Raw genomic sequence first — 25,823 nt, 5'->3', positions numbered from 1 at the left:
CATCCAGTCTGCCACCAGATGCCGCTGTTCTGTGTGGTTTCAAAGCCCTGAATGAGTGGTTCATTTTTCAGGCACAATTACAAGAACCCCAATGAGGCTTCATGGGGCTTCTATTCCTATCCCTAGTAGTCAGGATCAAGGCGAGAGTTACGGCAGCCGGCAGGCAAACTGAGTCAAAAACAGAAGATAAGATCCAAATACAACACTCAGTAAGGAAGGCAGCGTGGCACAAACAATATTTTGCACTGAGTGCATGATCAGTGCAGTGTTTAAGTAGACTGTGATTGATTGAGTTAATGAGAGTCAGGTGTGTGGCATCCAGGAAGTGCACACTGGGGTTGCTGGGAGATGAAGTGCATTCAGTACTCTGGAGACTTTTCCCACATGTGACCATTGGGGGAGAGAAAGCTCTTACTTCTGACAAACATACAGGCCTGTTGATTTAGTGCGGGGGTCGGCAACCCACGTCTTAACCCTTGTGCTATCTTAGATGACCCCACCCTTACATTGACGTGTTCTCCCTACCATGACAAAGGTGGAAAGATTTCATGTAATCCATGGACATCAGTGAAGATCACAAATCACTGAAGAAAAAAGGTTCAGCGCACTGTCTAGTGGGTCTAGATGACCCAACTCCCAATGTTAAAGTGCCTAGGATAGCACAAGGGTTACGAAGTGGATTGCATCTCCAAGCTCCACTACTGCTGCAAGTTTTGTTGCAACTCAGGAGATAATAAAGCGTGGAAAACCGTTCACAGATGGTGACTACTTGAAGGATTCTTTTATCAACATATCAGAACACCTATTTAAAGACTTCAAAAGCAAAACGAGATAATACAGAAAATCAAAGACATGCTACTCTCCGCTAAAACAGTGAAGGAAAGGGCAATTAAAATTGCAGGCAACATCCCCGATCAGCAAATCAAGGACATTAATTCAGCGCCAACATACTCAATAGCCTGTGATGATTCGTGTGATGTGGTTTATATTGAACAGACTGCGCTTTTATGCAGGTATGTTAACTCCAAAGGGCCGCAAGAAGAAATGATCCAATTAATACCACTGAAAGGCCAAACACGGGGGGAGGAAATATGTGAGGCTGTGCTGAAGTGTTTAAATGACAATGGAATAAACACTACCACCTGATTTCAGTAGCTACAGATGGGGCACCCAGCATGAGAGGATCAAAAAGGGGGTTTGTTACTTTGCTACAGAAAGCATTGGATCGAAATCTGCTTGCATTTCACTGCATCTTGCATCAAGAGGCACTGTATGCACAAAAATTCTCACAACCAGTGTGTGGCAGTGATGAACCTTATTATCTAAACCTGAACTACCCGCAACTGTCATAGGCATGTATTAAGTAACAAAGTAGCAGCCTTTCTGGAGTGATTTCTGATTTTTGTCAGTATATATTTGGAATGACACTTGGGGATATTGTGTTTTGTTGCTCAGGTCTGAGGATAGCTGCGTTGGTTGAGTGTCAAAAAAGACGATGCTGCTGCATTTTACCCTTGCACTGACTTGCTTGGCATTTGCACAGAAATCAAACTTAAACTGTATTAATTTGATTTTAAATACTTTACCTTTTCAAAAGGCTGTGTTTTATTGTACTCTGTTTAGTTTGCAGAGAAGGGGCACGTTATGCACATTCCATTTTGTTTTTGAATACTCAAAATAAAAATGACATCAAAAATCAGATTTCTTTATTGCATTTCTTTCATTTTATCAAAACAATGAAACATAATTCATTAATATTGTAATGAAGTTAAACGTGCACAACAGAGCAGTCACGTGATGAGTCGTTCTCCGCAGAATGCACTGCAGGGCAAATAAACATTTAATGATGAATGCTCATTATTTTTAGCCAACTTAGTAATTTCGATAGTAGGCCAATATAGATTCATATTGCATGTGTTGCCTTCATTATAAGCCTTATATAAGGCTTTCAATATTTTGCGGCTCCAGCCATTTGTTTTTTTCGGTCCAATACGGCTCTTTCAACATTTTGGGTTGCAGACCCCTGATTTAGTGCAATATCAGCAGAAAATGTTTACAGTTTATTTTTTCAATTTCAGGACCTCTTCATCCATGGATTCACAATTCTAATTAAAAGTTGATCAATGCTTAAAAAAAAAAAAAGATGAATTATTTTTAATACGACTAGAAATGACATTTTCTTTAGCCTAAGTAGCAAAATCGAAGGTAAAAAGAGGTGGTACAGCTTATGCACCTCAGTAGCCGACACCATGTTAAATTAATATTTGGTTAGAATCTAGACCAATCAGCAAGCTATTTGATGGCACATACGCTAAACTGAAAATCCAAAAATCAAACATAGGGAGACAGTGAGAGAAGACATAACGATGTGTACACATTTGTGTTGCAAACGCAAAAATATTTTTTTTAAACAAAAACGTTTTTGAAAGCAAAAATCTGTTTTTTAAAGGAAATATTTAATATTTTCATTTGCTACTTAGAAAGTTATTTGCAGTGTGGCATAAATATCACTTTATACTATCCAGGATAAAACATCTAAGGTGCATGAACTCATCAAGCTCAAGGCCCCAACTGACAGTGTGCTTGGTGAATGTCTCACGCAATGGAGAGCAGAGGATGCAGTGCTGGAGGACAGATCCTCATCTGAGGACAAGCGGTACCATCGGACCATACCTGAAGTAGTTACCAATCCTACCAACGGCTAGAAGGGGCTGGCCTACAGGACAGTACTGAAACACTCATCCTGGCAGCTCAGGAGTGAGCCCTGAGCACCAGAGCAATAGAGACTCAGATCCACCACTCCAGACAAGACCCAAGGTGTAGGCTGTGCAAAGATGCATCTAAAACAATCCAGCACATAACTGCAGGGTGTAAGATGCTGGCAGGGATAGTATGGAGCGCCAGAACCAAGTGGCTAGAATAATATACAGTAACATACTGTATGTGCAGAGTATGGACTGGAAACCCCAAAGTCAAACACCTTCGAAAATGGTAGAGAATGAGAGAGCCAAGATCCTGTGTACAGTATCAAGAAATGGCAACATTAAAAAATACTGAAAAAGCATAGAAGGTAAAGGTAGTGCCCATAGTAATTTGAGCACTCGGGGCAACCAAAGAGTTTTTTTATTGTTTGGCTGACAAACAGTAGATTTGACAGGTTGATCCGTCCACACAACACCTGTTCCAAGTCTAACCATGAGTCGGTTTCTGGATTGTTTTTCAACCATTTTAAGATGTATTTTTATCTATTTGCAAGAACGTAGTTGTGGAAGTTAGGAAATTCTAAGCCTCCACAGCTTTTTGCAGATATTAAAGTGTTCACCAATTCTTGCACGTTTGATTTTTATTTTCATAAAAAAATTATATTCATCTTATTTAATATATGTATTTTGAAACTATGTTTGCAGTTTTCAGCTATATTTTGCATATATTCGCACCGCACGTCACTGCATGGTTATGAGTCTGACACCGATTGCTCAAGCCTTTCTGAAGATGAGGAGGAAGTAAAACTCCTCATCTGGCGCTGATTTTTTTGGGGCTTAAGCAAGCATACGCCATTGGCGGGATCAACCAGGTATCCCCAGGAGCTAGAGTGCACCGAAGTCAGGCCTTCCAATGGGGGAATTATTACTGTAAATACTCTACATACGGTCTATAGTGGTGGGTCTGGTTGGGCTGTGGGGCGGCGACAGAGCACATGCAGCACAGGCCCCGGGTCTGTGGGCAGGGCTCAAGGAGCGTGTGCTTCCGGACAACACTGCTGCCTGAGCAGGCTCGGATCCCTCGGGCTGGAATCGAAGGCACCATGGCAGGACGGCTGGATCTGACAGGGCGTCTCCGTCTCACTTCCAATTGAGGAGGCACACAGGGCGACACAGGCTTAAATAAACACTCCAGCAGGATGAAGTGGTCCCTCGCTAGGGACGCAACGGGGCTGACAGGGGAAGGCAGGCGGAACGTGTTGCTAATTGTGTTTAAACACACATGTGCAGAGACTTATGTCTCACAGGATGTTCTTTTGGCTTTTCTGTCAACCAATTGACATACTTCACTGTGAGGAGGATTTTTCGCTAACGGCATTTAAAAAACAAAACAAAAAAAACAACACTTGTTTCTTTCTTTTTGACCTAGTGTCTAGTGCAGGGGTCGGGAACCTTTTTGGCCAAGAGAGCCATAAACGCCACATATTTTTAAATGTAATTTCAAAAGAGCCATACAATAATGTAGTGTCCCTTTCCCACACTGGGGCACTGATACTTAACCTCTTTTAAGGTTCTTTATTCTGGTGACTGCAGACCGCAACAAACGCCGTACAATTAATTCAGCAACTGCTTATTCTCTCCAGCGAGAAGAGAGCGCTTCTCTCAACTTTATATTCCCCTGCTCCCGCTCCAGCCCTCCCATTTCCATTATTCGGCCCATAGCTGAACCCCATTGGTCCAAACTACCTAACAACAGGCTGAGCGACAGAACTGAGGGCCAATCAGATCTCTGCTTGATGCGTTCAAGAACTCCAGAACTTTTAACGCGGCCCAACAGCCACCCAGTCCAAGTCAGTATGCTACGATATGTTTACAACTAAATATACAAATGAATGTGTGTATTTGATGTAATTTCAACATTTTTAAAGTACAATAAGTCTGTGGATTCTTTTTAATAATGTTATGCTGTTGCTGATAAATGAGGCGTTGAGACTTTAAACCTGATCTTAGGTTGGTCTGAATGTTCTGTAGATGTGAGAGACTGCTCACATGTAGACGCGGAGCCAAACACACCCACCCACGCTGCAGTGAGTGACGGGTAGCGGGTTTCACGTTATTACAATCCCTGCGCGATTCACCTGCTTTGAAACCACACCTGCTGCCTGTGCCCACAACTCCACCCAAACTGTGAAATCATAACAGTAAACTGATAGTTTTCTCTTCAAGCACCGATACTACTGCGCGCCTCTGGCATCGCATCGCACCCGAGAAGGACTAGTCTAATGAAAAAAAGAAAAAAAAAGTATAATTAAAGATTTGTCTGCGAGCCACATGTGACCCTCAAAAGAGCCATATATGGCTCGCGAGCCATAGGTTCCCGACCCCTGGTCTAGTGTCACATCACGACGTAATGAGCACCCCTCCCTTGCCTACTAGATAAAAGTTATAGATTAAAAATGAGATTAATGCAATAAAATAAAAGATGCTCAATTGTCTGTAAGTAGTTAATTGTAATTACCATGATAATGACACCCCTAATTTTAAGTAGGTCCAAATTGTGGCTTTTCTGCCAAAAAGTTGTAGTGATAGTTCCAACTTCCAGATGAGCCAGCCAACCTCTGGCTGGAATCTCAGCCAAAACTGAGGCTTAATTGCAATGAAAAAACATGCTTCTTTGCCATTGTTGACCTTGTGTTCCTAACTGATCACATGAAAGTGTATACCTGGCCTGGTGTCCTCGGATGTGGCTCTGGATAACAATGGCTTTCTGTTTGAAGAACCTGAAGTTCCTCCTACAAAGGAAGCCTCTGATGTTCCTCTGTATGGTGATTGCAGCCCAGGTTTGAGTGCTGCTCCACTTATCCTCTAGCTGTCGGTACAGGTGTTCCTTGAGGAAAACCTGACATACAAACATACAGACACAGACAAAAAATAGCACAATGGCATAACCAATAGAGCCAACTTAGTTTCCAACTCTATACATGAACACAATGAAGTGAGGACACTAACCCATTAATACAAGTTATTAGTCAACAATTTTTCCTAGTTGATAGTTGCACTACTTTTTCTTGATTGTTAAAGCAACTTCTCAGAAGTGCTCTGTTTAAGTGTCAAATGATATAAAGTGGAAAAAAAAACTTAGGGACAACCTGGATCTGTTTATTAAACTTTTTCATTTTTTTTAAATGTGCTTACAAAACTGTCAGAACTATATGGGACTCAGAGTCAGCAAACACTGAAAATCAAATGACTGGGCCAAAAAAAACCCTAATCAGAACATCCCTAGTTTTCTTCTTACCTTGGTGAGTCCAAGCTGATACTGTCCCTCCTGGGCTTCAATCTTTTGCAGCAGTGCCACTGTCATATCTCTGTCCAACATCCCTGTCAGCTGCTGGTTCAAAAGAACCCCATACCTGGCACACAAAAACAGACAGGGGCCTCACTGGCCTAATTTTGAAAGCAAAATAAGTAAATTTTTATACTTGCGAGAAATATTTATCTAGGTTTGTATCTGTCCGTTCATTATACTTATGCATCTTGCACATCACTATACAAAGTGTAAAATACTTTTGATTTCTATTGGGAAAATAAAAGCTGACATTTTCCAGTGAGAAAATACAGAAAGAAAAAAAAGAAAAAAATCATACCGCTGGATCATGGTTAGACTGATGTGTGGGGGAATGAGGGAAGCAACCAGGCACAGAGAAGAGGAGGCAGGAGTTTCAGGAACAAAGGAGGTGCTTAATAACTAAAACAAACTACAAAAACCACTGCAGAACTGGCAGGCAAACTCAAAAGACTAGAAAACTTGAAATGGCGAAACATCAAAACTAAAAACTGGGAACTAGCGGAGCCTTACAACAGGAAAGCAGAATGTTATGGACCAGCACAAGAGGAAGGGAAAGACGAGACTTAAATACACACAAACAAGACTAGACAGGTGAACACAATCAGGACAGATGGGGACCAGTGTTGCCAGATAGAGTCACAGTTTTCCAGCCCAAAAGTCATCTGAAAATCTATCTATCTATCTATCTATCTATCTATCTATCTATCTATCTATCTATCTATCTATCTATCTATCTATCTATCTATCTATCTATCTATCTATCTATCTATCTATCTATCTATCTATCTATCTATCTATCTATCTATCTATTGAAGGAATTTATTTTTGTGGTTCTTATTTCTCCTAGGTTTTTATCTTATCTTTATTTCTTTGAAGGTTTTCTTTCAGGTTTACTGTGTGTGGGTTTCAGTCATTTCAATTAAAAGGGACTTCCTGATAATTGCATATGTAAAGAGGTTTCAGGAATGCAGCTCCAACCTCCAACCCCCTTCAGGAGAAAACGGTCTTTGATCTTCTGGGGCCATTTGGTTGTAGGTCTGACTTGGATCATAAATCAATCATCTCAATCCCTGGGAACCGCCACAGGCATCTGCTCCCGTGTGGGGAACAAAGGTGTATTGTCTACTGTATGTTAAGAAGATCCGGCCACACGTGGGGGCCACCTAGGGAGCCATTTGGTTGCGGGACCATGTCAGTCTGGGAGGTGACTTCAGACGCGGGAAAACGGATGCTGACTCCTAACATGGACTGACAGAAGTGGGCAGGCTCCCTGCCAGCCAATCTCTAGCGACCAGAGGCGGAGATTCGGCGGCCATCTTGCTCCCGGGGGAGGATGTTCTGCCCACATGCTTAAAAGTCTGAACTCAAGGAATTTTCCTGTGTCTCCAGACAAGCTGCATGTGAATTCGGAATGTAACCTCTTGCGTATTGCAGGCCTTGATTTTGGACACCCAGATCGATCTGTTTTATTTTGTTTTACTCTGTTTTTAGAAATATTGTTAGGGAATAAATTTGTTAATCTTTAATCCGGACGAATCCCGTGGTTTTCTTCTTCTCGACTTTATTGAACATGCAACAAGGAAAGTAATCTCAAAGCGACAGATTATATTTTCCAACATTAATTGGTGACCCCTGAACGTGAAAAGTGGGGAAGAAACGCGGAAGCGCAACGCGGGTAAGAGGACCGATAGTGGTTTATTATGAGATTTCTGAGACTTTCGGCGAAAAGTCGGTGACGCTCCCCCCCACGTGCTTGACTTCCCTCGAGGCCTCACAAACAAAAGGTAAAGCAGGAACCTGTTCGTAAATTCTGCATATTGACCAGGTTATTCTCTTAGTGAATAACTCAAATTGTGGGGAAGTGAAGTATGTGGACGGCATAGCGCACCTGTATAAGTTTTGTGGTTCACCCTCCTGAAACAGCAAATTGGACTAAGGAAATTCATGAAAATTAATTAGAGCTGAGCAAATTGTGCAGGTTTTGTGTCTGTTTAGCCTGTCAAAATTGAATAAATAGTAAATTGGGAGCGTGTGATATTTGGATTACGTTAAAAAATAGTAGGTTTTGCGTCTGTTTAAGCCTGTACGAAATCCCGTACGAAAACAACAGTGTTACTATAGGAACTAATTTTGCGCGTTTTAGGATTTTCGGAAAAACCAGGAAGGAAGCGAACCTTCACAAATTATTTTTAATGCGTAGAGAAACCACAGAGGGATTCACAGTAAAAATGAAAGGTGCGCTAGACAGAAGAAATGAGGAAACCGGTGAATTTTCTTTTGACGACAGACTTAATGACGCCGACGACTTGACTTTACAACAGCGGTGAAAATGGCTTGAATGAGAATGAATGGAATGAAATGTATGCGATTTTGGAAAGAATGGGATGACAATGTTTGAAATCTGTGTATTTTAACTGTATTTTCCACATTTCCCTGTGTATTGTCTGCTCTATGGACGCAGCCATCTTGTTCATCATGTTTACATCGAACGGACCAATGACGGGACGTTTTACTTGTTTTCGAATGTGTAGACGACTGTGATTGGTTTTGTCTGTACCACGTGGTAAGCGTGACGGAGTCCTAGCCAAAATGGCGACGTGTGGCTGTGATTGGCTTTGTTTGTACCATGTGGTCGGCGAGACGCGTCCCTGACGACCAAATATGACGGAACGTGCTGAACTTTTTCATGAGGAACATTTGAAGAGTTTGGGATGTAATTTGCGGTAAAATCATGATCGTCGTTATCGAGCGTGGTAATGACCTTGGTTGTAAGACAGCGTTGAAAAACAACTTCCAGTGGGTTTTCGGTTCGCCGAAAAAGGTTTTTATGTTGCACAGCGCCTCCGACGGGAGCCTCTGCCGCAACGGTGAGATCAACGTGCATGGTTGCAGGGTCTAATACATTTGGGGTAAAATAATTTTGTAATTATTTCGGTTTTCTTGTGAATACATGTCTCTAATTTGTTTGTATGTCCTAATAACCGCGATTAAGTTCAGTTTTGTTCGAAGAAGTATTATTGACATTTTTAATTTGTTTAAGTTCGTTTTTCTGTTTGTTTTGATCTTGTGCACTGCTGGTTGAATGAGAAGCGAATGAGTGGTGGTTTTGTTTGTTTGAATCATACTCAATAGTATTTGAAAATTGTTATCAGAATGGGGAAAAGGACGAGGTAAAGGAAAGGGAAACATGGTTTTTGAGGATTTGGAAGGATGTGGCAATGTAGACAAGCAGGAGAAATGAAAAGCATTGTAAGTAAAATGGAGGGTTTGTGGACATGGAAAGGTGTGGTATGAAAGTGCGGGTTCTGGTAGAACGGAAGAAGGGGGAACATGAATGTTAAAATGCTAGTTATGAACGATTCATTTCAGTGAAATGGTTTATTTTTGTTTGTGTAAGGTACCTAATTTGTTGTGTTATGTCTTTTGCAAAAACGGTTAAAAGTTCTTGTCTTTGTATTGATTGTCTGTGTTTTAGAGTGTGAATTGTGTTTTTGATTAAATAAGGAAAACCTTAAATTGTGGGATTTTGTTGCTTTTAGTACTTCTCCAAATTCTTTTTGTAGGGCAAAAACAGTCCTTAAGGGTAAGTCAAAACAATTTGTCTTTATTTTTTGATTAAGAGTGAATGATTAGCGGCCAGAATGCATGTAATACAATATAGTTTCCAAAGATTTTGCTCCAGGTCCGTCATTTCGGCCAAAGAAAATTTTAGGGATTTTTTCCCCTTGCTGGCTTTCATTACTGATCAACTGACGGTGTTGGAGACGGTGAAGACTGAACATGACTAATACATTTCTAAATATCTTTCCAAGCAGAAGAGCAGCCCCCCCCCGAGATCTCATAAAACTTTAGACAGAAAACCCCCCTCTGCTTTGTGGGTGAGTGACAAAAGACGCAAAAGTTTACCATCCTCCGCAGTTCTCTAGCTTCACAGGAGGGAGCCGAGTCAGCAGTGACTGACCCCCAGAGCACATTTGAAGAAACAGGACAGGAGAGAGGGGGAGGTTGAGCAACTGAAGAAAAACAATTCTTTACCCTGCTGAAATGATTCACACAGGATAAAAGGTGTTTTACAAAAGAAAAGGAAACTAACATGAATTTTGACTTTTGATGCCCTCAGAGACAGCAGTAGTGACGTGTCATGCTCAGCCATTCGGAGACCAAAACAGGAGGACGGGTGGAAAAATCCTGGGAGAAGCAGGCCACCCAGGGGACCCCAGCAGCAGTTGGAAATGGCATCTATGGCGCTCTGAACCCTGACAGCCCACAACGAGGTGCCCAACAGCAGAATGTACAGACCAAGAGGCAGAGGGTCTGGAGGAAAAATGAACAGTACCCATGACCACTCCAAGCCCTCCTCCACCGTGGCGAGGACCACAGGGCAAGTCGGACAACACCACTTGATGCAGGAGCCATTGTCTTTTTCAAGCTCAAAGGTAACCACTGATGAGTCTACTGGACACTCTACCTGCTCTGACAAATGAACAAATGACTCCTCAAAACCTGCAAAAGACCATCCGACTGACTTTTGACCAGATGGTGGAACATTCATGCGTGCATTCACCAAACACGCCTGTGAATCTGTTGGGATGGGACAGTCTTGTCAAAACAGGAGACAGCAGACTGGATGCCATGCTGGACACCACAGCCGACCCCCACTGCAGACATATAAAGGGCCCTGAAATTCCAGGTGGTTTCGTTAATTTCAGGTTTGAAGCCTGGATTCCTGTGTTTGAAGCCTCCGAATGGTCTGACCTGTACACTCCATTATGACAGAGAGCATGATTAACAGTAAGAAGTATTTCAGCAGGTAGAAGACCACACGTGGCATTTGAACTACACTGACATATATTAACCCTGAGGGCGAGCGGCTTATTGTGCATTCATACACTCACAAATGCAATGATACTAGCTGTCAGACACAGCTGTATCTCACATAGGATTAGACTAAGCAGGACATTAACAACACATTGGTTAAGTTGTGTTTTTTCAGGTGTTCACTTTCCTCCCTCAATAAAAATGTACAGGTTCATTTTGCCGTTCAACAACTGAGCAGAGAGGAGACGGCTCATGAAGATGCAGAGGTGATGTTAAAACGCTCTCTGATGCTTCGTGGTCCACAGGTTCAGTTGATGTTGGTTCATTTTTCATCGTCCCCCCGGTGGTGATCCAGGTAACTACAGGAGCACAGATTTTAGATCTCAGTGCAGCTGAGTGACTGATGCAGATGAAGGGAGGAAGGAAACTCAGTCTGGGCTGTGGAACTATGGTGTCATTGAATATTCGTATTCTTCATGGTGTACTTCTTTGAAACCGGTTTTAAAAGTAGATGGATTGCATATGATTTAAGCTAATGTTAATTTGAGTTGATGACGTCACCATTATTATAAAACCTATACGTCCCTGATCCATATTGCATGCTGTCACCTTTAACCTCACAAGGTGTGTTGTTTGTTGCTATTGACTTAGCACACGTTTTCTTTTAATGGAATCATTACATAAAAATAGCAGACCATTGTTCGCATTATAGTACAGAGGGGTTCATAAAATCCTTCTTGCATTTTTGATCACTGTTTAAAGTCTCTCTGACAGAACATTATGCTATAAAAGGTTTGTGTTTTCATGATGTAGGCTGATGACCTCCTGCTGGCAGTACCAACTGCTGAACTCTGCCTGCAATTAATGAAAGATCTTCTGTTGCAGTTGTATTATTTCTTCTTGTGACCTTGCCTTTTACAGGAGCGTGGACAGGACGCCTGTTCACCTTATCTGTGCACCAAACTGTTGTTTTTATGTTCTTGCTTTACATTTAATTCGTTTTATGTGTTTGTCCTGGAGCTTAGCCCCAGGCCAAGAGAGGGAGGTAGACAAAAGAGGTCTTAATGATTAAAAGAAGGACATTATTTTATTATCGTTTAAATGTATTTGTCTAGAAAGAATGTTTAAATAGTAACACAGATTGACCATTTTTAAAATTTTAAAGCTTTGTGTGTCCATCTGATTTTCTCTCATCCACAGCAAGGATGAGTAGGTTCTACGGCTGGGTCATTAGACAACAGCCCATAATAAACTTTTCTTTTTCTTGAATTTGTATTTTCCCCACTTGTGTTCTTCATAAAACACCACGAGGGGAAGCAGACCTTTGAGAAGAGAAATGTGGTGGACCTTTTCCATCATATTTTCTCTTACTGCGCATGCGTAAATTGATTCTTGTCTCATTGTCTTTTGTGTTTTATTGTTTTTTATTTTTTAATTTCCGGACCCTAACACTAACAAAAACTTAGACCCACAGCAGAATCATCTTGGCAGAACAGTACCACAGCAGTGGACACCCCAAGTCCTTTTGCAGCCGTTCTGTTGATTCACCATGTGTCACATCTCTGATAACAGGCTTATTGAGAAGTCCATAGGAGGCCAGATCCAAGCTTGCCAGAGCTTGTGGGACATGCAGAAGGAGGACGCGAGTGTTCGAGGCCCGAAATGACCTTTTTTGGACTTTGTTGCATTTTATAAAATTGCTTACTGTTATGTTTGACAATTTTCTTTTTTCTTTTCGTCTGTGTGATTTTGTTCTGCTTTAACATTTCTCAATTCCCCTCCTTAATTCCAGGTGTTCCTTTTTCTTACAGGAAGTGCTATTTTATTGTCTTTATCTTTTACTTTTTAGAATAATTTGAATTTTTATTTGTGCATTTTCTTTATTTACTATTTCATGTATTGTTCTTTGTAAATGCCAATGTGCCAAATATCTAATGAAGCATAAGTATCCTTAGGGATGGTCGCTGATGGGGCACAGGACCGTAGCGAGAATTTTCCCTGTCCAACTGAACGTTTCTTAAAGATGGTTAATGCAAGCTCTGACAGGTTTTCGCTCCTACACTTATGAACAAATCATTCACACCTTTGAAGGGCACATTGGTTCTGATAAAGATTGTGAGGGCGAGAGACCACAGCTGTTTTGATTGCATGATGTGATGTGTTTTTATTTTTTGTGTGACCTCACTTCGTGAGGTCAAGAGAGGGAAACTGAAGGAATTTATTTTTGTGGTTCTTATTTCTCCTAGGTTTTTATCTTATCTTTATTTCTTTGAAGGTTTTCTTTCAGGTTTACTGTGTGTGGGTTTCAGTCATTTCAATTAAAAGGGACTTCCTGATAATTGCATATGTAAAGAGGTTTCAGGAATGCAGCTCCAACCTCCAACCCCCTTCAGGAGAAAACGGTCTTTGATCTTCTGGGGCCATTTGGTTGTAGGTCTGACTTGGATCATAAATCAATCATCTCAATCCCTGGGAACCGCCACAGGCATCTGCTCCCGTGTGGGGAACAAAGGTGTATTGTCTACTGTATGTTAAGAAGATCCGGCCACACGTGGGGGCCACCTAGGGAGCCATTTGGTTGCGGGACCATGTCAGTCTGGGAGGTGACTTCAGACGCGGGAAAACGGATGCTGACTCCTAACATGGACTGACAGAAGTGGGCAGGCTCCCTGCCAGCCAATCTCTAGCGACCAGAGGCGGAGATTCGGCGGCCATCTTGCTCCCGGGGGAGGATGTTCTGCCCACATGCTTAAAAGTCTGAACTCAAGGAATTTTCCTGTGTCTCCAGACAAGCTGCATGTGAATTCGGAATGTAACCTCTTGCGTATTGCAGGCCTTGATTTTGGACACCCAGATCGATCTGTTTTATTTTGTTTTACTCTGTTTTTAGAAATATTGTTAGGGAATAAATTTGTTAATCTTTAATCCGGACGAATCCCGTGGTTTTCTTCTTCTCGACTTTATTGAACATGCAACAAGGAAAGTAATCTCAAAGCGACAGATTATATTTTCCAACACTATCTATCTATCTATCTATCTATCTATCTATCTATCTATCTATCTATCTATCTATCTATGATTGGGAGAAACAACAATATACAGCTTTTGTAGAATTTTTTCCCCTACTGGACTGATTAAGTACCCGATGCGGTGATTTTTCAAAATAAAACATTTCTCAAAATCAAAGATAGTTCAGACTATTAATAAAAGGAGTACAGTATTGAATTCTTTTTCAGCGGGCCGGCGTTCTTGCATTCATTTTCTTAACCCGCTATAACCTATCTATAACCTCTTCCATCCTTGTGCTGCGCTTGCGCCAAAGCGCCCCGACTACTACCGTGTCAACCTGCTGCTATGATAGGCTATGATGACCGTGTTTAGCGCTCTCTGTGGTGGACACACTGAGGAGCGCGGGGGAAAACAACTCTGAGCTACAGAGGATATGAACAGGTGAACAGGTGGAGCGGAAAAGCAGGTAGAGAGGCGGGGGAGGGGCTTTGGCTTCAAACTGTCAGAGATAGAAACACGGACGTCAGATTCACACGCAGCTTTCTCTGCGGGAGTTGAAGCAGAGACTTTCTCTGGGATGATTTTATGAACTCAAACATGGAAACATGATTACCATGCAGAACTCTCCAAAATATTAAACCTGATCTCTCCACATTCTCCGTGTCTACCATGCATCGATACACAGACATGCAGCGATCGGACCATAACGTTAGCTCGTAGCTCCGCCCACACGCGACCGCGGTGTCAGCTTTAAACAACGCAACTTCTGAGAGGAGGGGCGGGGCGGCAAACCCCCAACAACAGGTTAGATGACAGAACCCATTAAGCGTCTCTGCCTGGTGCGTTCACGGAGCTTCAGAACATAAGCCTTCAACAGCCACCCAGCCTAACGTAGTCCGCTATTATATATTCATGAGGGGAAAAACCCGCCGAACAGACCCTAAAACCGCCCAAATTATGCATACCCGCCCAAAGCCATTTTTACCCGCAAATTTAGACCCAAAACCGCCAATTGGGCGGAAAACCGCCCAATCTGGCAACACTGATGGGGACCAAAAGTCAAATTCGAATACAACACAAAACAGGAAACCCTCCAAAATAAAACAGGAAGTGAACTCAAAACACAAAAGCAAAGAAACTAAAACCGTGACATAGACTTAGATAAATCTGTTTACTCAGTGTCTTCTTTACAGGTGCTATTAAATATGACATGGTCCCTGTGTCCTAAGTTATCAAAGAGGTTTGATCCATATGTGCATTCTCCTAATTAAAGAAAAATAATTTCATAATAAACTATAGACATTGCAATGATTTGTTACCTATTTAGAACATATTTTTCTGGACAACTAATACAGCTTTGAATGAGAATGAAATGAATTTATGGTGCATGATATCTAATTAACTTATCGTGTCCTAAGAAGATATTTAATTTTTCATTTTATGCCTTTTAAAAGAAAACTTGTTTTCCAATGCAAAATTTTACACCAGGGGAAATTTGTATAAAATATGGCAGGTTTTTACAAAAAAAATTCTTCAATACAGACAGATTGATTTAAGCCCTAAATTAAAGCTTTGGGTTCTAGTATTAGATAAATTATACACAAATAAAGACAGGCAACAAGATTACCCAAAACACTTTTGTATAGATGTGTTTTAGTTGGAATGTTGTGTATGTTTACACACCTCTGTATCAAGTAGGAGTACTGAATCCGAATGGGGTAGCCTTCTTTTCGAATGTGGATGGTTTCTAATATCCCTGCATGCCGCAGCTGATCAGACACATAGTCCACATCAAAGATCCCAGGAAGCTGACAGAAGAAAGAATAAAAGGTTAGTCCCTGTTCTATGAATAAAAACATTCTGGAGCTGGTTATTCATTTATCTTATTATCAAATCAGTACGGAGAGGGAGGGAGAAAGATGGATGGATGGACAAAACAAAACTTTATTGATCCCAGGTTTGAAATTTTGAGACACTCACGGACATAAAAGACTAAATGTCTTGTTGTATCATCATTTTGTTATACTGATCTAATTTGGGATCTAGGCTAGCTAACATGCATTTTGCTTACATGGTCTCCCAGAGAACATTGTTTCAGCAGGGTGCTCAATTTGTGGCAGCCGTCTGGAGGGAGATTTGCAAGCTACTGGTTTAGCCTGTCTTCTGGTTTTCCTCCCAAGACCAAAGGCCAAGTGGAGCGATTCAACCAGGACTTGGAGACCTCTCTACGGGCAATGTGCTCCAGGATTCTGGGTACTTGGGCCAGTCACCTTTGGATAAAATATGTTCATTACTTGCTCTACAGGGTTCTCTCCTTTCCAAGTGGCCTATGGATAGCAACCCCCTCTCTTTCCACATCAGGAGCTGTCTACCTCTACTTCTGGTCTGCAGGTCTGGTGCGGCGGTGCCATCAGGTCTGGAGACAATATCGAACCCTGTTGATCTGCGACCAAGAGAGGCTTTCGCTGATCACTAACCACCACCTAACCCGACTTCTGTATACCACGGATGTGGCTTTCCTCTGCCAACCTTTCCCTTGAAGGATGTGCCAATTCAGTTTATTTATATAGCCCAAAATTACAACAACAGTAGTCTCAATGGGCTTTATACCGGTAATTGTAAAGTAAACATAATATCATAAGTATCATGATTACATAGAATTCAACAGGAATATTCTAAATTGAAATAATTAAGCAGACTAAACTGGGCATCACTGCCCTTAGACCCTCCTTCGCGGTGAGGAAAACCTCCTTAAAAAACGGGATCTGAAAAGAAAGAAAAAAACCTCAGTGGTGTCCACATGAAGGAGGGATCCTCCCCCAGGATGGACAGGCGATGTACCAGAACTCTTAGAGAAGAATTAACTTATCTAACTCTACATTTTCATTCGTAAAAAGTCCAGCAGATGGGCTTCCTCCAGATGTAGTTGAGGGACAGCTCGGGGCACGAGACGAGCCAGGAAACTGTAACCGAGCTTCCTGGGGCCATTTTTTGTTTCCGGATTGTCACTCCAGTTGCACTTTGTTTGGATCTTCCCCCCACAAGTGCATTCGGTGTTCCACGTCAGAAAGCTTAAACACTTCAAGAAGAGTTTCCTCCAGAATTCCCCCTAGAGGCCCACCTCCTTAACCTCGTCTGGTTGATAGAGACCTGGGGCCTCATTTATAAAACTTTGCGTAGGATTTTCGTCAGAAGTGGCGTACGGATGAAACATAGGACGTGCGTACGCACAGAAATATTCGGATTTATAAAACCGTGCGCACGCACATCCTACGCATCTTTCCCTTAATAAATCACAACCAATTCTAAATGCAGCGCAGCTTTTGCGGCCTCATGACACGCCCATAGTTGCCCATAAATAGTCCGTGAAACGCCCACAAATGAATATTCATTGATTGCGAAACCATGGCACACACCGAGAGGAAATGAAAAAAACGTAACTTCACTCAATGTGAAGTAGAAGTTATCGTTGGCGAGGTGGAAAAGAGGAGAAAAGTGTTGTTTGGAGGGCACAGTGTGGGCATTTCTAATGCCAAAAAGCCACGTGAGTGGCAGACGCCGTTAATGCTGTAGCCTCACAACCTCGGACCGTGGTTAAATAAAAAATAAATGGTCGGACATCAAAGTCGAGGCAAAAAAACGTCTGGTGCTGCATCGCCAGCAGAGTGTGTCTGCCACGGGGGGGACACCGGAGCTGACCCCTCTTGATGAGAGACAAGCGGCAACAATTGGGGAATCCCTTAGTGGAGTGGTGACTGAGGTGCAGGGGGATGCCGACGCGCCAGATGCACCGGGTGACACACCCCCAAAAGCCCGCAGAGGTCCAACAGGACGGCTCGAGGAAGTCGGAACCGGCTCATAAGCCAGTCGTCCTCGTTTGCCAGCACGTCTTCTTGCTGTCTAAAGATGCGTTCACTCCAAATTCTTCCATTTGCCACATCTTCTAAGAGCGCAAGATCAGCCATTGTGCGTCATTACGCATTGTGATGGGGCATTTTATTTCCATCCATTTAATTACATCTGACAAGCTACAGATGTCGGTAATAATCGACGTGGAAATGGGAAGTTGATCAGCGCAAATGTAATTTCTTGTTGCTTTCTGAATGGTTGAGACATACGCCATACATTGTTTTATCAAAAATAAAACAAACTAAAGGCATATGCATGGATACCATAATTCTGTAGCTTATGAAGAAATGTTTTACTATGAAAACAACTTTCCCAAGTGGACAATTAATGCATCTCTCTCTATCTATCCATCTGTCTGTCTAATTGCACCTATATCTGCTCCGCCAGATGGACACATTGACGGGAATATCAGTTTTGTACATTATTTTGTTCTGTTAACTATATTATTTATGAGGATGAATTGCACAACATGCCAATATTGCAGAACATTTTTCACTTTTCTTTTTGCAAATAAGTGTTCATTTGAATTTCTGTTGTAATTTTCGTTTGATTTTTTTTATTTGTTTCACTGCTGATCGATCAAACGGGTGTTCGTGTAGGCTGTTAATTGTAAGACTTGCTTTGTGAAGTCTTCATGTTATTTCTGAGAGGCAGTATTGTCATTTTCATTTTCACGTGTTTCTTCCATCTGCCGACGGTGTCGCCGTTTCTCATTCCATCCGTTTTTGTGCGTACGCCTGGGTCAGAGCTTGCGAGAAGGACCGCACATTTTCCCATCAAGTTTGCTTTTTATAAATCTCAACTATTGCGTAGAGAGTGGCGTACGCCTTCTTTTGTGCGTATGCAACGTTTATAAATGAGGCCCCTGGTCTTGCATTGCGACACGTGACCGCAAGAGTTTTGAACACAGAGGCCTGAAACTTGCATATAAGTGAGTTTACAAAGACTTTCCATTGAAAGTGGTCGCTTGATGGTGCATTTCCAAGCCCTGTGTGAACATAGTACAAGACTGGTTTTAAAAGATTCTTCAACTAAGTGCACGTAGGAGCAGAAGGAGGCAGCACATGTAGAGACCCAAACTGTTGGAATTAACCACAGTGAAAATAAAACCCACAATGTGATGTCCTTGTATGTGGACGCCAGGTCTCAAGAGGTTAACGGGTAAGTGTGCATGTATATGCAGGGAGGGGGGGGGTAGCATCAAATATGTAGGCTTTGTGGTTTTGTTTTTCCTATAATGTAGAACCTCTACATTATGAAAAGATTTAAACAAGTAAAGAGTCCTGCAAATTTCCTTACCTTGACAAAGTTTGGCTTCAGGCAACGAATGAAGGTGGTTTTACATCTAAAATTGTGGCAAAATGAAAAAACACAAGTGTCAGATGGGCAAAAACTGTTAAAATAAAGTGATAAAACCTATTGGGCTTTTAAAATTTGTCTGTGCAGTTTATTACCTGTTGAGAAATTATTAGCTGAACCTTTACGAACTACTTAAGTAGCGGAAAACACATCCCAACCTAGTAATACTATGTGTCAAAGACAATTACCTTAACAAGGGTATTAGTGCACAGACCTATAAGAACATGGTCATATATACCAAAAAGGCCCCAGTGTGGCAACCTCATTGTTTTTCAGCATAATCACCACGTGGCCACATGGTGGTATTTGTAATCGGTGGGAGGTGGAAGTTGCATTTTTAAAATGAACGGTGTGCTGACATTGGACAGTGGCTTTCTTGGCACATTTGGAGGTTGTGCGGTGGCGGTCCAGAAGCAGGCGGGTGGAAGGAAGGCAGCAGGGAGATATTTGACTAATGTCAGAGTGTGAAAAAAATTTGTTTTATTATTATCATTGTTTGAATGTATTTGGTTAAATGCATATTTAAATGTTAACTCAGATTGACCTTTTTACATTTTTAGAAATGGTTCTGTGTTTGTTCATCTGTTTCTCCTCCCCAGCTAGGATGAGGGGGTTTTACGACATACTGTCCTTAGCTGATAAGGAATACTGTTTGAACTTAGAGTCCTCCCAAATGGTTCATTATACGACACTCCCTAATGAACTTTTCTCTTTGTTTGTAAATTGTAACCTCCTACTTGAATTCTTAATAAAAGGAGCACTGGGAGAAGCAGATATTTGAGAAGAGAAGGGAGTTTGTTGTGATAACCACTAATATTTTGTGGGATTTGAATATGTTTGCTAGACCTGAAAGTGTACTTAATGTAGGACACATTTGGATGTGATTTCATTGTTATATTATAATGAACCCACACAAACACCTACACCTAATGATAATAATAATAATAACAACAACAACAACAACAACAACAACAACAATAATAATAATAATAATAATAATAATAATAATAATAATAAAACATAATAATAATAATTGTGAAAGACAAGAATGCTAGAGCAGTGCAGCACATATATGAGGGCTGTAAGACAGTGGTGAGCTGTGCTTTTGGTGTTATAGATGAGGTGGAGGTGGGATTACATCAGAAATCAGCTCTGAGCCCCTTCCTGTTTGTAATAATGATGGACAGGCTGACAGATGAGGTTAGACAGGAATCACATTAGACTATGATGTTTGCAGACGATATAGTGATTTGTAGCGAAAGCAGGTGGATATGAGGAGCCATACAAAACATTCTTCATTATGAAACACTCACAGACCTAAAGTATATTCTAGCTAACACATACCGGTAGATATATACTCACTCACATACATTCTCCATTCATTAACTCCATTCATATACATTTACTCTCACGTAAATACATTCTACCTCTCACATGCATACACACTATGTTACCAAAAGTATTTGCTCACCCATCCTAATGATAAGAATGAGGTGTCCTAATCACTTGGCCTGGCCACAGGTGTACAAAATCAAGCACTCAGGCAGACATAGTTTTTTTAAACAATTTGTGAAAGAATGTGTCATGAATTGTTTCCAGGACCCAAAAATAGGACAAACTCAGGAGTGCAAGAAACCAGATATATTTTATTATTTAACTTGAAAGGAGCCCGGTTCCTGGAGAAATACAGCCAATGTACGGATGTGGGATGAAGAGTTTGATCCACAGGTAGAAGAGAGGGACAGAGTGAAGTCCTCAGTATAGCAAATGGATGTAGGTGTGGCTCCAGAAACAGAAATCAGAAAAGAGAGAGACGCTCGTTGAAGCGTGGTGGAACTCAGGGGTCTGGGGCTTGGTCACAAGCAGCCTTAAATTTAAAATCCAAATAATAATATCCACAAGGGTCTCTGGGAAACGGTTCCGAAAATTGCAGGGGTGCCGGGATTTACGAGGCTTGGGGCAGAATGGTGTGGCAGGGAAACAGGAGCAGAAAATGGCCGTAGCGACATGAAGCTGAGAGCAGAGATCAGAGAATGGCTGAGCATTTTAGCTGGAAGCCAGGCTGAATGGCGAGCAGACATTGGCAGAAAACAGAGCAGGTGAGTTGACTGAATGCTTGCAGTGCAGCGATCCGGCAGGATCAGTGGCAGAGCTTAATAGGAGCAGGCCCAGGTGGAGGAAATCAGATAATGACAGAATGGGCCGCTCTCAGGAGCTCAGTGAATTCCAGCATGGAATTGTCATAGGATGCCACCTCTATAACATGTCCAGTTGTGAAATGTCCCTGCTCCAACATGTTCCACAGTCAACATTCAGCTCTATCATAACAAAATGGAAGTTTCAGAACAGCAGCAACTCAGCCAAAAAGTGGTAGACCACGTAAACTGACGGAGAGGGGTCAGCAGATGTTGAAGTGCATTGAGGTCGCCAACTTTCTGCAGAGTCAGTTGAAAAGAGCTCCAAACTTCATGTGACCTTCAGATTAGCCCAAGTACAGTATGCAGGGAGCTTCATGGAATGGGTTTCCATGGCAGAGCAGCTGAATCCACACAAATCACCAAGTGCAATGTATAGCGTCGAATGCAGTGGTGTAAAGCATGCCATCCCTGGAGCAGTGGAAACACGTTCTCAGGAGTGATGAATAACGCTTTTCCATCTAGCAATCTGATAGACAACTCTGGTTTTTGAGGTTGCCAAGAGAACGATACATATTGAACTGCATAGTGCCGAGTGTGAAATTTGGTGGAGGAAGAATTATGGTGTGGGTTTGTTTTCCAAGACTTGGGCGAACGACCCCTGTGCCGAGTGCCCCTCGCTTCTGCTCGTAGGTGAGGGCGGGGGTCTGTGTCCCCCTCTGGGAGCCATCCCCTGATTGTTGGCTCACTATATCTTCCAGCCTCCTCAGCGCTGGATCCCATTTACAATCACCCAGCTGGGACGCAGCAGTTATCAGTCTGAGACTTCAGCAGTGCACAGAACCTCGCTCAGTACAAAGTATTGTTTGTACCATATAAACCTGACCTTCTCTTAACCTGACCCTGATTGTGCTTTGACTCCGGAATCTGACTCTGTTTCCCACCTGCCCCGACCACTGCCTCAACCATGATTACTGAAGCCTGACCCCTAAAACTGCTTAGCTCGTGTTTGACCTCTGCCTGCCTGTATGAAGGTAAATATGCTCCAAAAAGAACACTCTTGTAGATTTGATTTGAGAAGTTGTAATATAGAATGTGAGAACTTGCACACCAAAAATCTGCATCTGTGTCTAAAAATCTTCTGCTGTGAGCTGACAAATTCCCATTTGCGTGTGTTCATTTAGAGTTACAACTTCAAATCCGTGATTACAACTGCTCAAATGTGCTGCTGCGTGTGCGAAAGCCGCGCACCGCCCTCGTCCAGCGGGATCCTCGCATCTCCTTCCTCTGCGGAGCTCGGCGGCTGGGTCCGACACGGTGACGGCACAGCACGGTGACGGTGGAGCGTGGCTGTGGTGGACCTAGCCGCCGAGCTCCGTGGAGGAAGGATAGGCGAGGATCCCGCCGGGCGACGGCTGGGTAAGCGCCTATCCTTCCTCCGCGGAGCTCGGCGGCTGATGGCCGCCGTGGCCCCGCGCCTGGGTCCGCGACAGCCGCGGGAAACGCGTTAATCTAATCTAATATATTTTTTCAAATGTTAATACATATGATTTTTAATAAAGCTGCTCAATAGCCCTGGCCCTATTGTCCTGCTACAACAAAGATGATTTTCCTGCTGACGGTCCGTTGGCAGCCGTCTCGCAGCATGTCTGCATTTAAGCAAGAAGAGATCATTTCTCATTAAAATGCAGGAAAAAACTGACTTTTGTCTTTAGAAATGCATTTGCATCTGTGTTAACACAAAACGATTGAGATACTCTGTCACATTTGAACGTTTATCAGAAGAGTTCTTGAAGCAGAAAGTCCAAATCTGTGAAGACCTTTCTAAATTTACCAAGTTCTCTGAGTCCTGCACTCTGATTGGTTGACTCCACCTCATCTAACCTCACCCCCCCCCCAGTTCCATTTTCAGACACTGATCAGTTTTAACACAAGTTTCTCGCAAGGAATGTGTAAGAATCAGAGCGCAGTTGTAGCGCACTTGTGATTTGCGCCAGCAGATTCGAGCACATGCAGCAGTACATTTGAGCAGTTGTAATCACAGATTTGAAGTTGTAACTTTAAACGAACACATGCAAATGGGAATTTATCAGCTCACAGCAGAAGATTTTTACACACAGATGCAGATTTTTAGTGTGCAAGTTCTCACATTCTATATTACAAGTTCTCAGATCAAATCTACAAGTGCGTTCTTTTTGAGCATATTTACCTTCATATGCCTGACCCTGTCTTAGCTCTACAGACCTACAGTTGTGTCTGACTTTTGTGCTGTTAACCTGTCTGTTTAATAAACCTGCTGCATGTGGAACCAGCTATCTGCCTGTCTGGCTATAACAATATCAGAATTTAACAGTTATCATTGCCAAACATACAGAGAAAAAACGGCGGAAGGCTCACATGCGTTGCGAGGCAGCCATCCCTTTTTTTTATGACAGAACTAAATGCTGAGTTGCTATTGCTCTTCTTTCACCTCTGTCTCAACCTCACAGGTTGCATGAGTTAAAGAAAAGTAAAGTGACATCATTCTATGACAGTGCAAATCACACGGTGGGTAAAACCAGAGTCACTGAAACGCAAGAGACTCATAAAAATTGACGTGTACCTCTCCAGACGAGTAGTAAGCTCCGTCAGGGACTGCAGAAAGTGGGAAGCAGCAGTAGAAGGCTGCTGTCTGGGCCCACGCCCCCTCCAGCCCAGTTCTCTTTGTTGGATGTAATTATCCTGAAGTTTCTGAAAAAGCTCAGAAATCATCTATAGGATTGTATGAAAGAAGCAAATTTATACTGTCTGGAACTCTTGAATAAGAAGTTTATTATGTAAAGCCAAAAAACGCTATCTGAGATCTTCATTTAAATTGGAGTCTGTTTGATTAAGCCACAATCAGCCAGTCTATCAGCTTAAACTGCATGGCATGAAGGCACCACATCTTTAATCAAGCTTACAACCTTCTGCAAAACCAACATATAACTTGTGCTTTCTCGTTCCCAGGCTTAAGGGTTAGTTAACTTGTTAGACTTATTAGTCACATAATACAAGTGTGTAAAATTGCTAATTGAGCATAATCTCAACACTTTCATGAAAGGGTGAACTCTCAAAGGTTGTCAGTACTTGAGATATTAATGGTTTAATATTAAGTTTTTTCAGGTAATGTTAAATCTACTGTACTGTATTTACTAGGGATGTCCGAATATGATGATGTATTTGGAAATTGTATCTTGATCAGGGATATTTATATGTTTATTATTACAATCAGTGCTTTAAATTTCAAGTTTATTATTACAGATAAATACTGTCCTAGGAAGTCTGCATATCATGAATAGATCACAACATGGCTCACCTGAGTCCGACTCCGAGCAAAGAGCTCCACCACTTCTGCTCTGAATTGATCATGGTTCTTATTTAGGAAATTATGAACCTGCAAGGAAAAACCATTGTCAGTCTGATGTATTTGCTCAATTACTGAGTGATAGCAGAGAGAGAAGTCTTTGTTACCTGGTATGTGACGGGCCCAGCATAGTGATAAATGGTAAAAACTGGCATCTGGCTCTTGGGCTTGGCATAGTAAGGGTTGTGTGCATGTTGGTAGTGGCACTTCTGCAGGAAAGTGTGGTCGGTGGCCTGTGTAAACCCCACAAGGACACAATTCAGTATTCTAAAAAATTTCAAATCATATTTTCCATGATATGATACAGATTCATTCAACAGACTTTTCTGGCAGCATAACAACCTCAAGGATAAACTGACCAGAACCAGGACAGTTCCAGTGTGCTTTGCAGACTGAAACTCAATTGAGAAGTAAACACCATCATGTTATACAGACCCTCTTGTAAAAATTAGAATACCATGAAAAAGTGTATTTATTTTCACAATTCCATTAAAAAATTAAAACTTTTATAGAATATAAATTCAAGGCCCACTCTTTAATTGATTTAAAGCAGGAGTGCTCATTACGTAGACTGCGATCTACTGGAATGTAATGGTAGGCCATAAAAGATAAACGAAGAAAACAAATGAAAACATATTGACAAAAGTAGCTGGCATGCCAAAAAGGAGGGGGCACTCCTGATCTACAGTAAACCCTATTTCAGTCAGACAACTCTTGCAAAAGAACATTTATTTCACGACATCTTTAGGTTTTCACAACATCTTTAGGATGACATTCACAATTTGATTCACAACTTCGTTTTGGCATAAGGCTCCGTTCAATTCCTTGAGACAATTATTTTTCCATACACTTTCGGGTAACAACCCCCGTAACGGAGCCCACAGGTGGAAGCCGGGGAGGAGGGAGGGGCAAAGAATGAGCGCTGAAGGTAAGAGAGAATGAACAATTGTACACCTGACTTAAATAGGACGCTAAGCAGGTGGGTTAATTAACAGACCCGCCCTAGGGGAGTAACCTGCAATTCTGCCGAGTGTCTGCCCGAAATGCGACGAGTCGCTTATAATGGAGAGGGGGGCGGGTGACATTTCCAAAGCGTGACTAACTTAACCGCTGCTTAGCGAACAGTGGCACCTGGCCTGTGGGCAGGGCTCGAGACA

At 42.1% G+C, this 25,823-nt stretch overlaps 1 protein-coding gene and 1 long non-coding RNA gene across 2 annotated transcripts in view; one reads left to right on the top strand and one right to left on the bottom strand.

Annotated features, from left to right (window-relative positions):
- myo15b (myosin XVB) overlaps positions 1–25,823 on the bottom strand; it is an 86,143-nt gene that overhangs the window by 46,071 nt on the left and 14,249 nt on the right. Inside the window, exons 13-18 of the mRNA XM_023949806.1 lie at positions 24,774–24,899; positions 24,619–24,696; positions 15,558–15,686; positions 6,350–6,450; positions 6,001–6,115; positions 5,426–5,601 (exon numbers count right to left, since the gene is read on the bottom strand). Of these exons, the coding sequence (XP_023805574.1) occupies positions 5,426–5,601; positions 6,001–6,115; positions 6,350–6,450; positions 15,558–15,686; positions 24,619–24,696; positions 24,774–24,899 (725 nt within the window). The remainder of the gene's footprint in view (positions 1–5,425; positions 5,602–6,000; positions 6,116–6,349; positions 6,451–15,557; positions 15,687–24,618; positions 24,697–24,773; positions 24,900–25,823) is intronic.
- On the top strand, positions 9,568–12,923 carry LOC111946390. Its single transcript, XR_002872091.1, has 2 exons — positions 9,568–10,487; positions 10,588–12,923. It is a non-coding gene; the product is annotated as an uncharacterized LOC111946390 (long non-coding RNA).

Source organism: Oryzias latipes, chromosome 19, assembly GCF_002234675.1.
Source record: "Oryzias latipes chromosome 19, ASM223467v1".
NCBI lineage: Eukaryota > Metazoa > Chordata > Actinopteri > Beloniformes > Adrianichthyidae > Oryzias > Oryzias latipes.
This window is presented reverse-complemented; position numbering and strand designations above follow the sequence as displayed.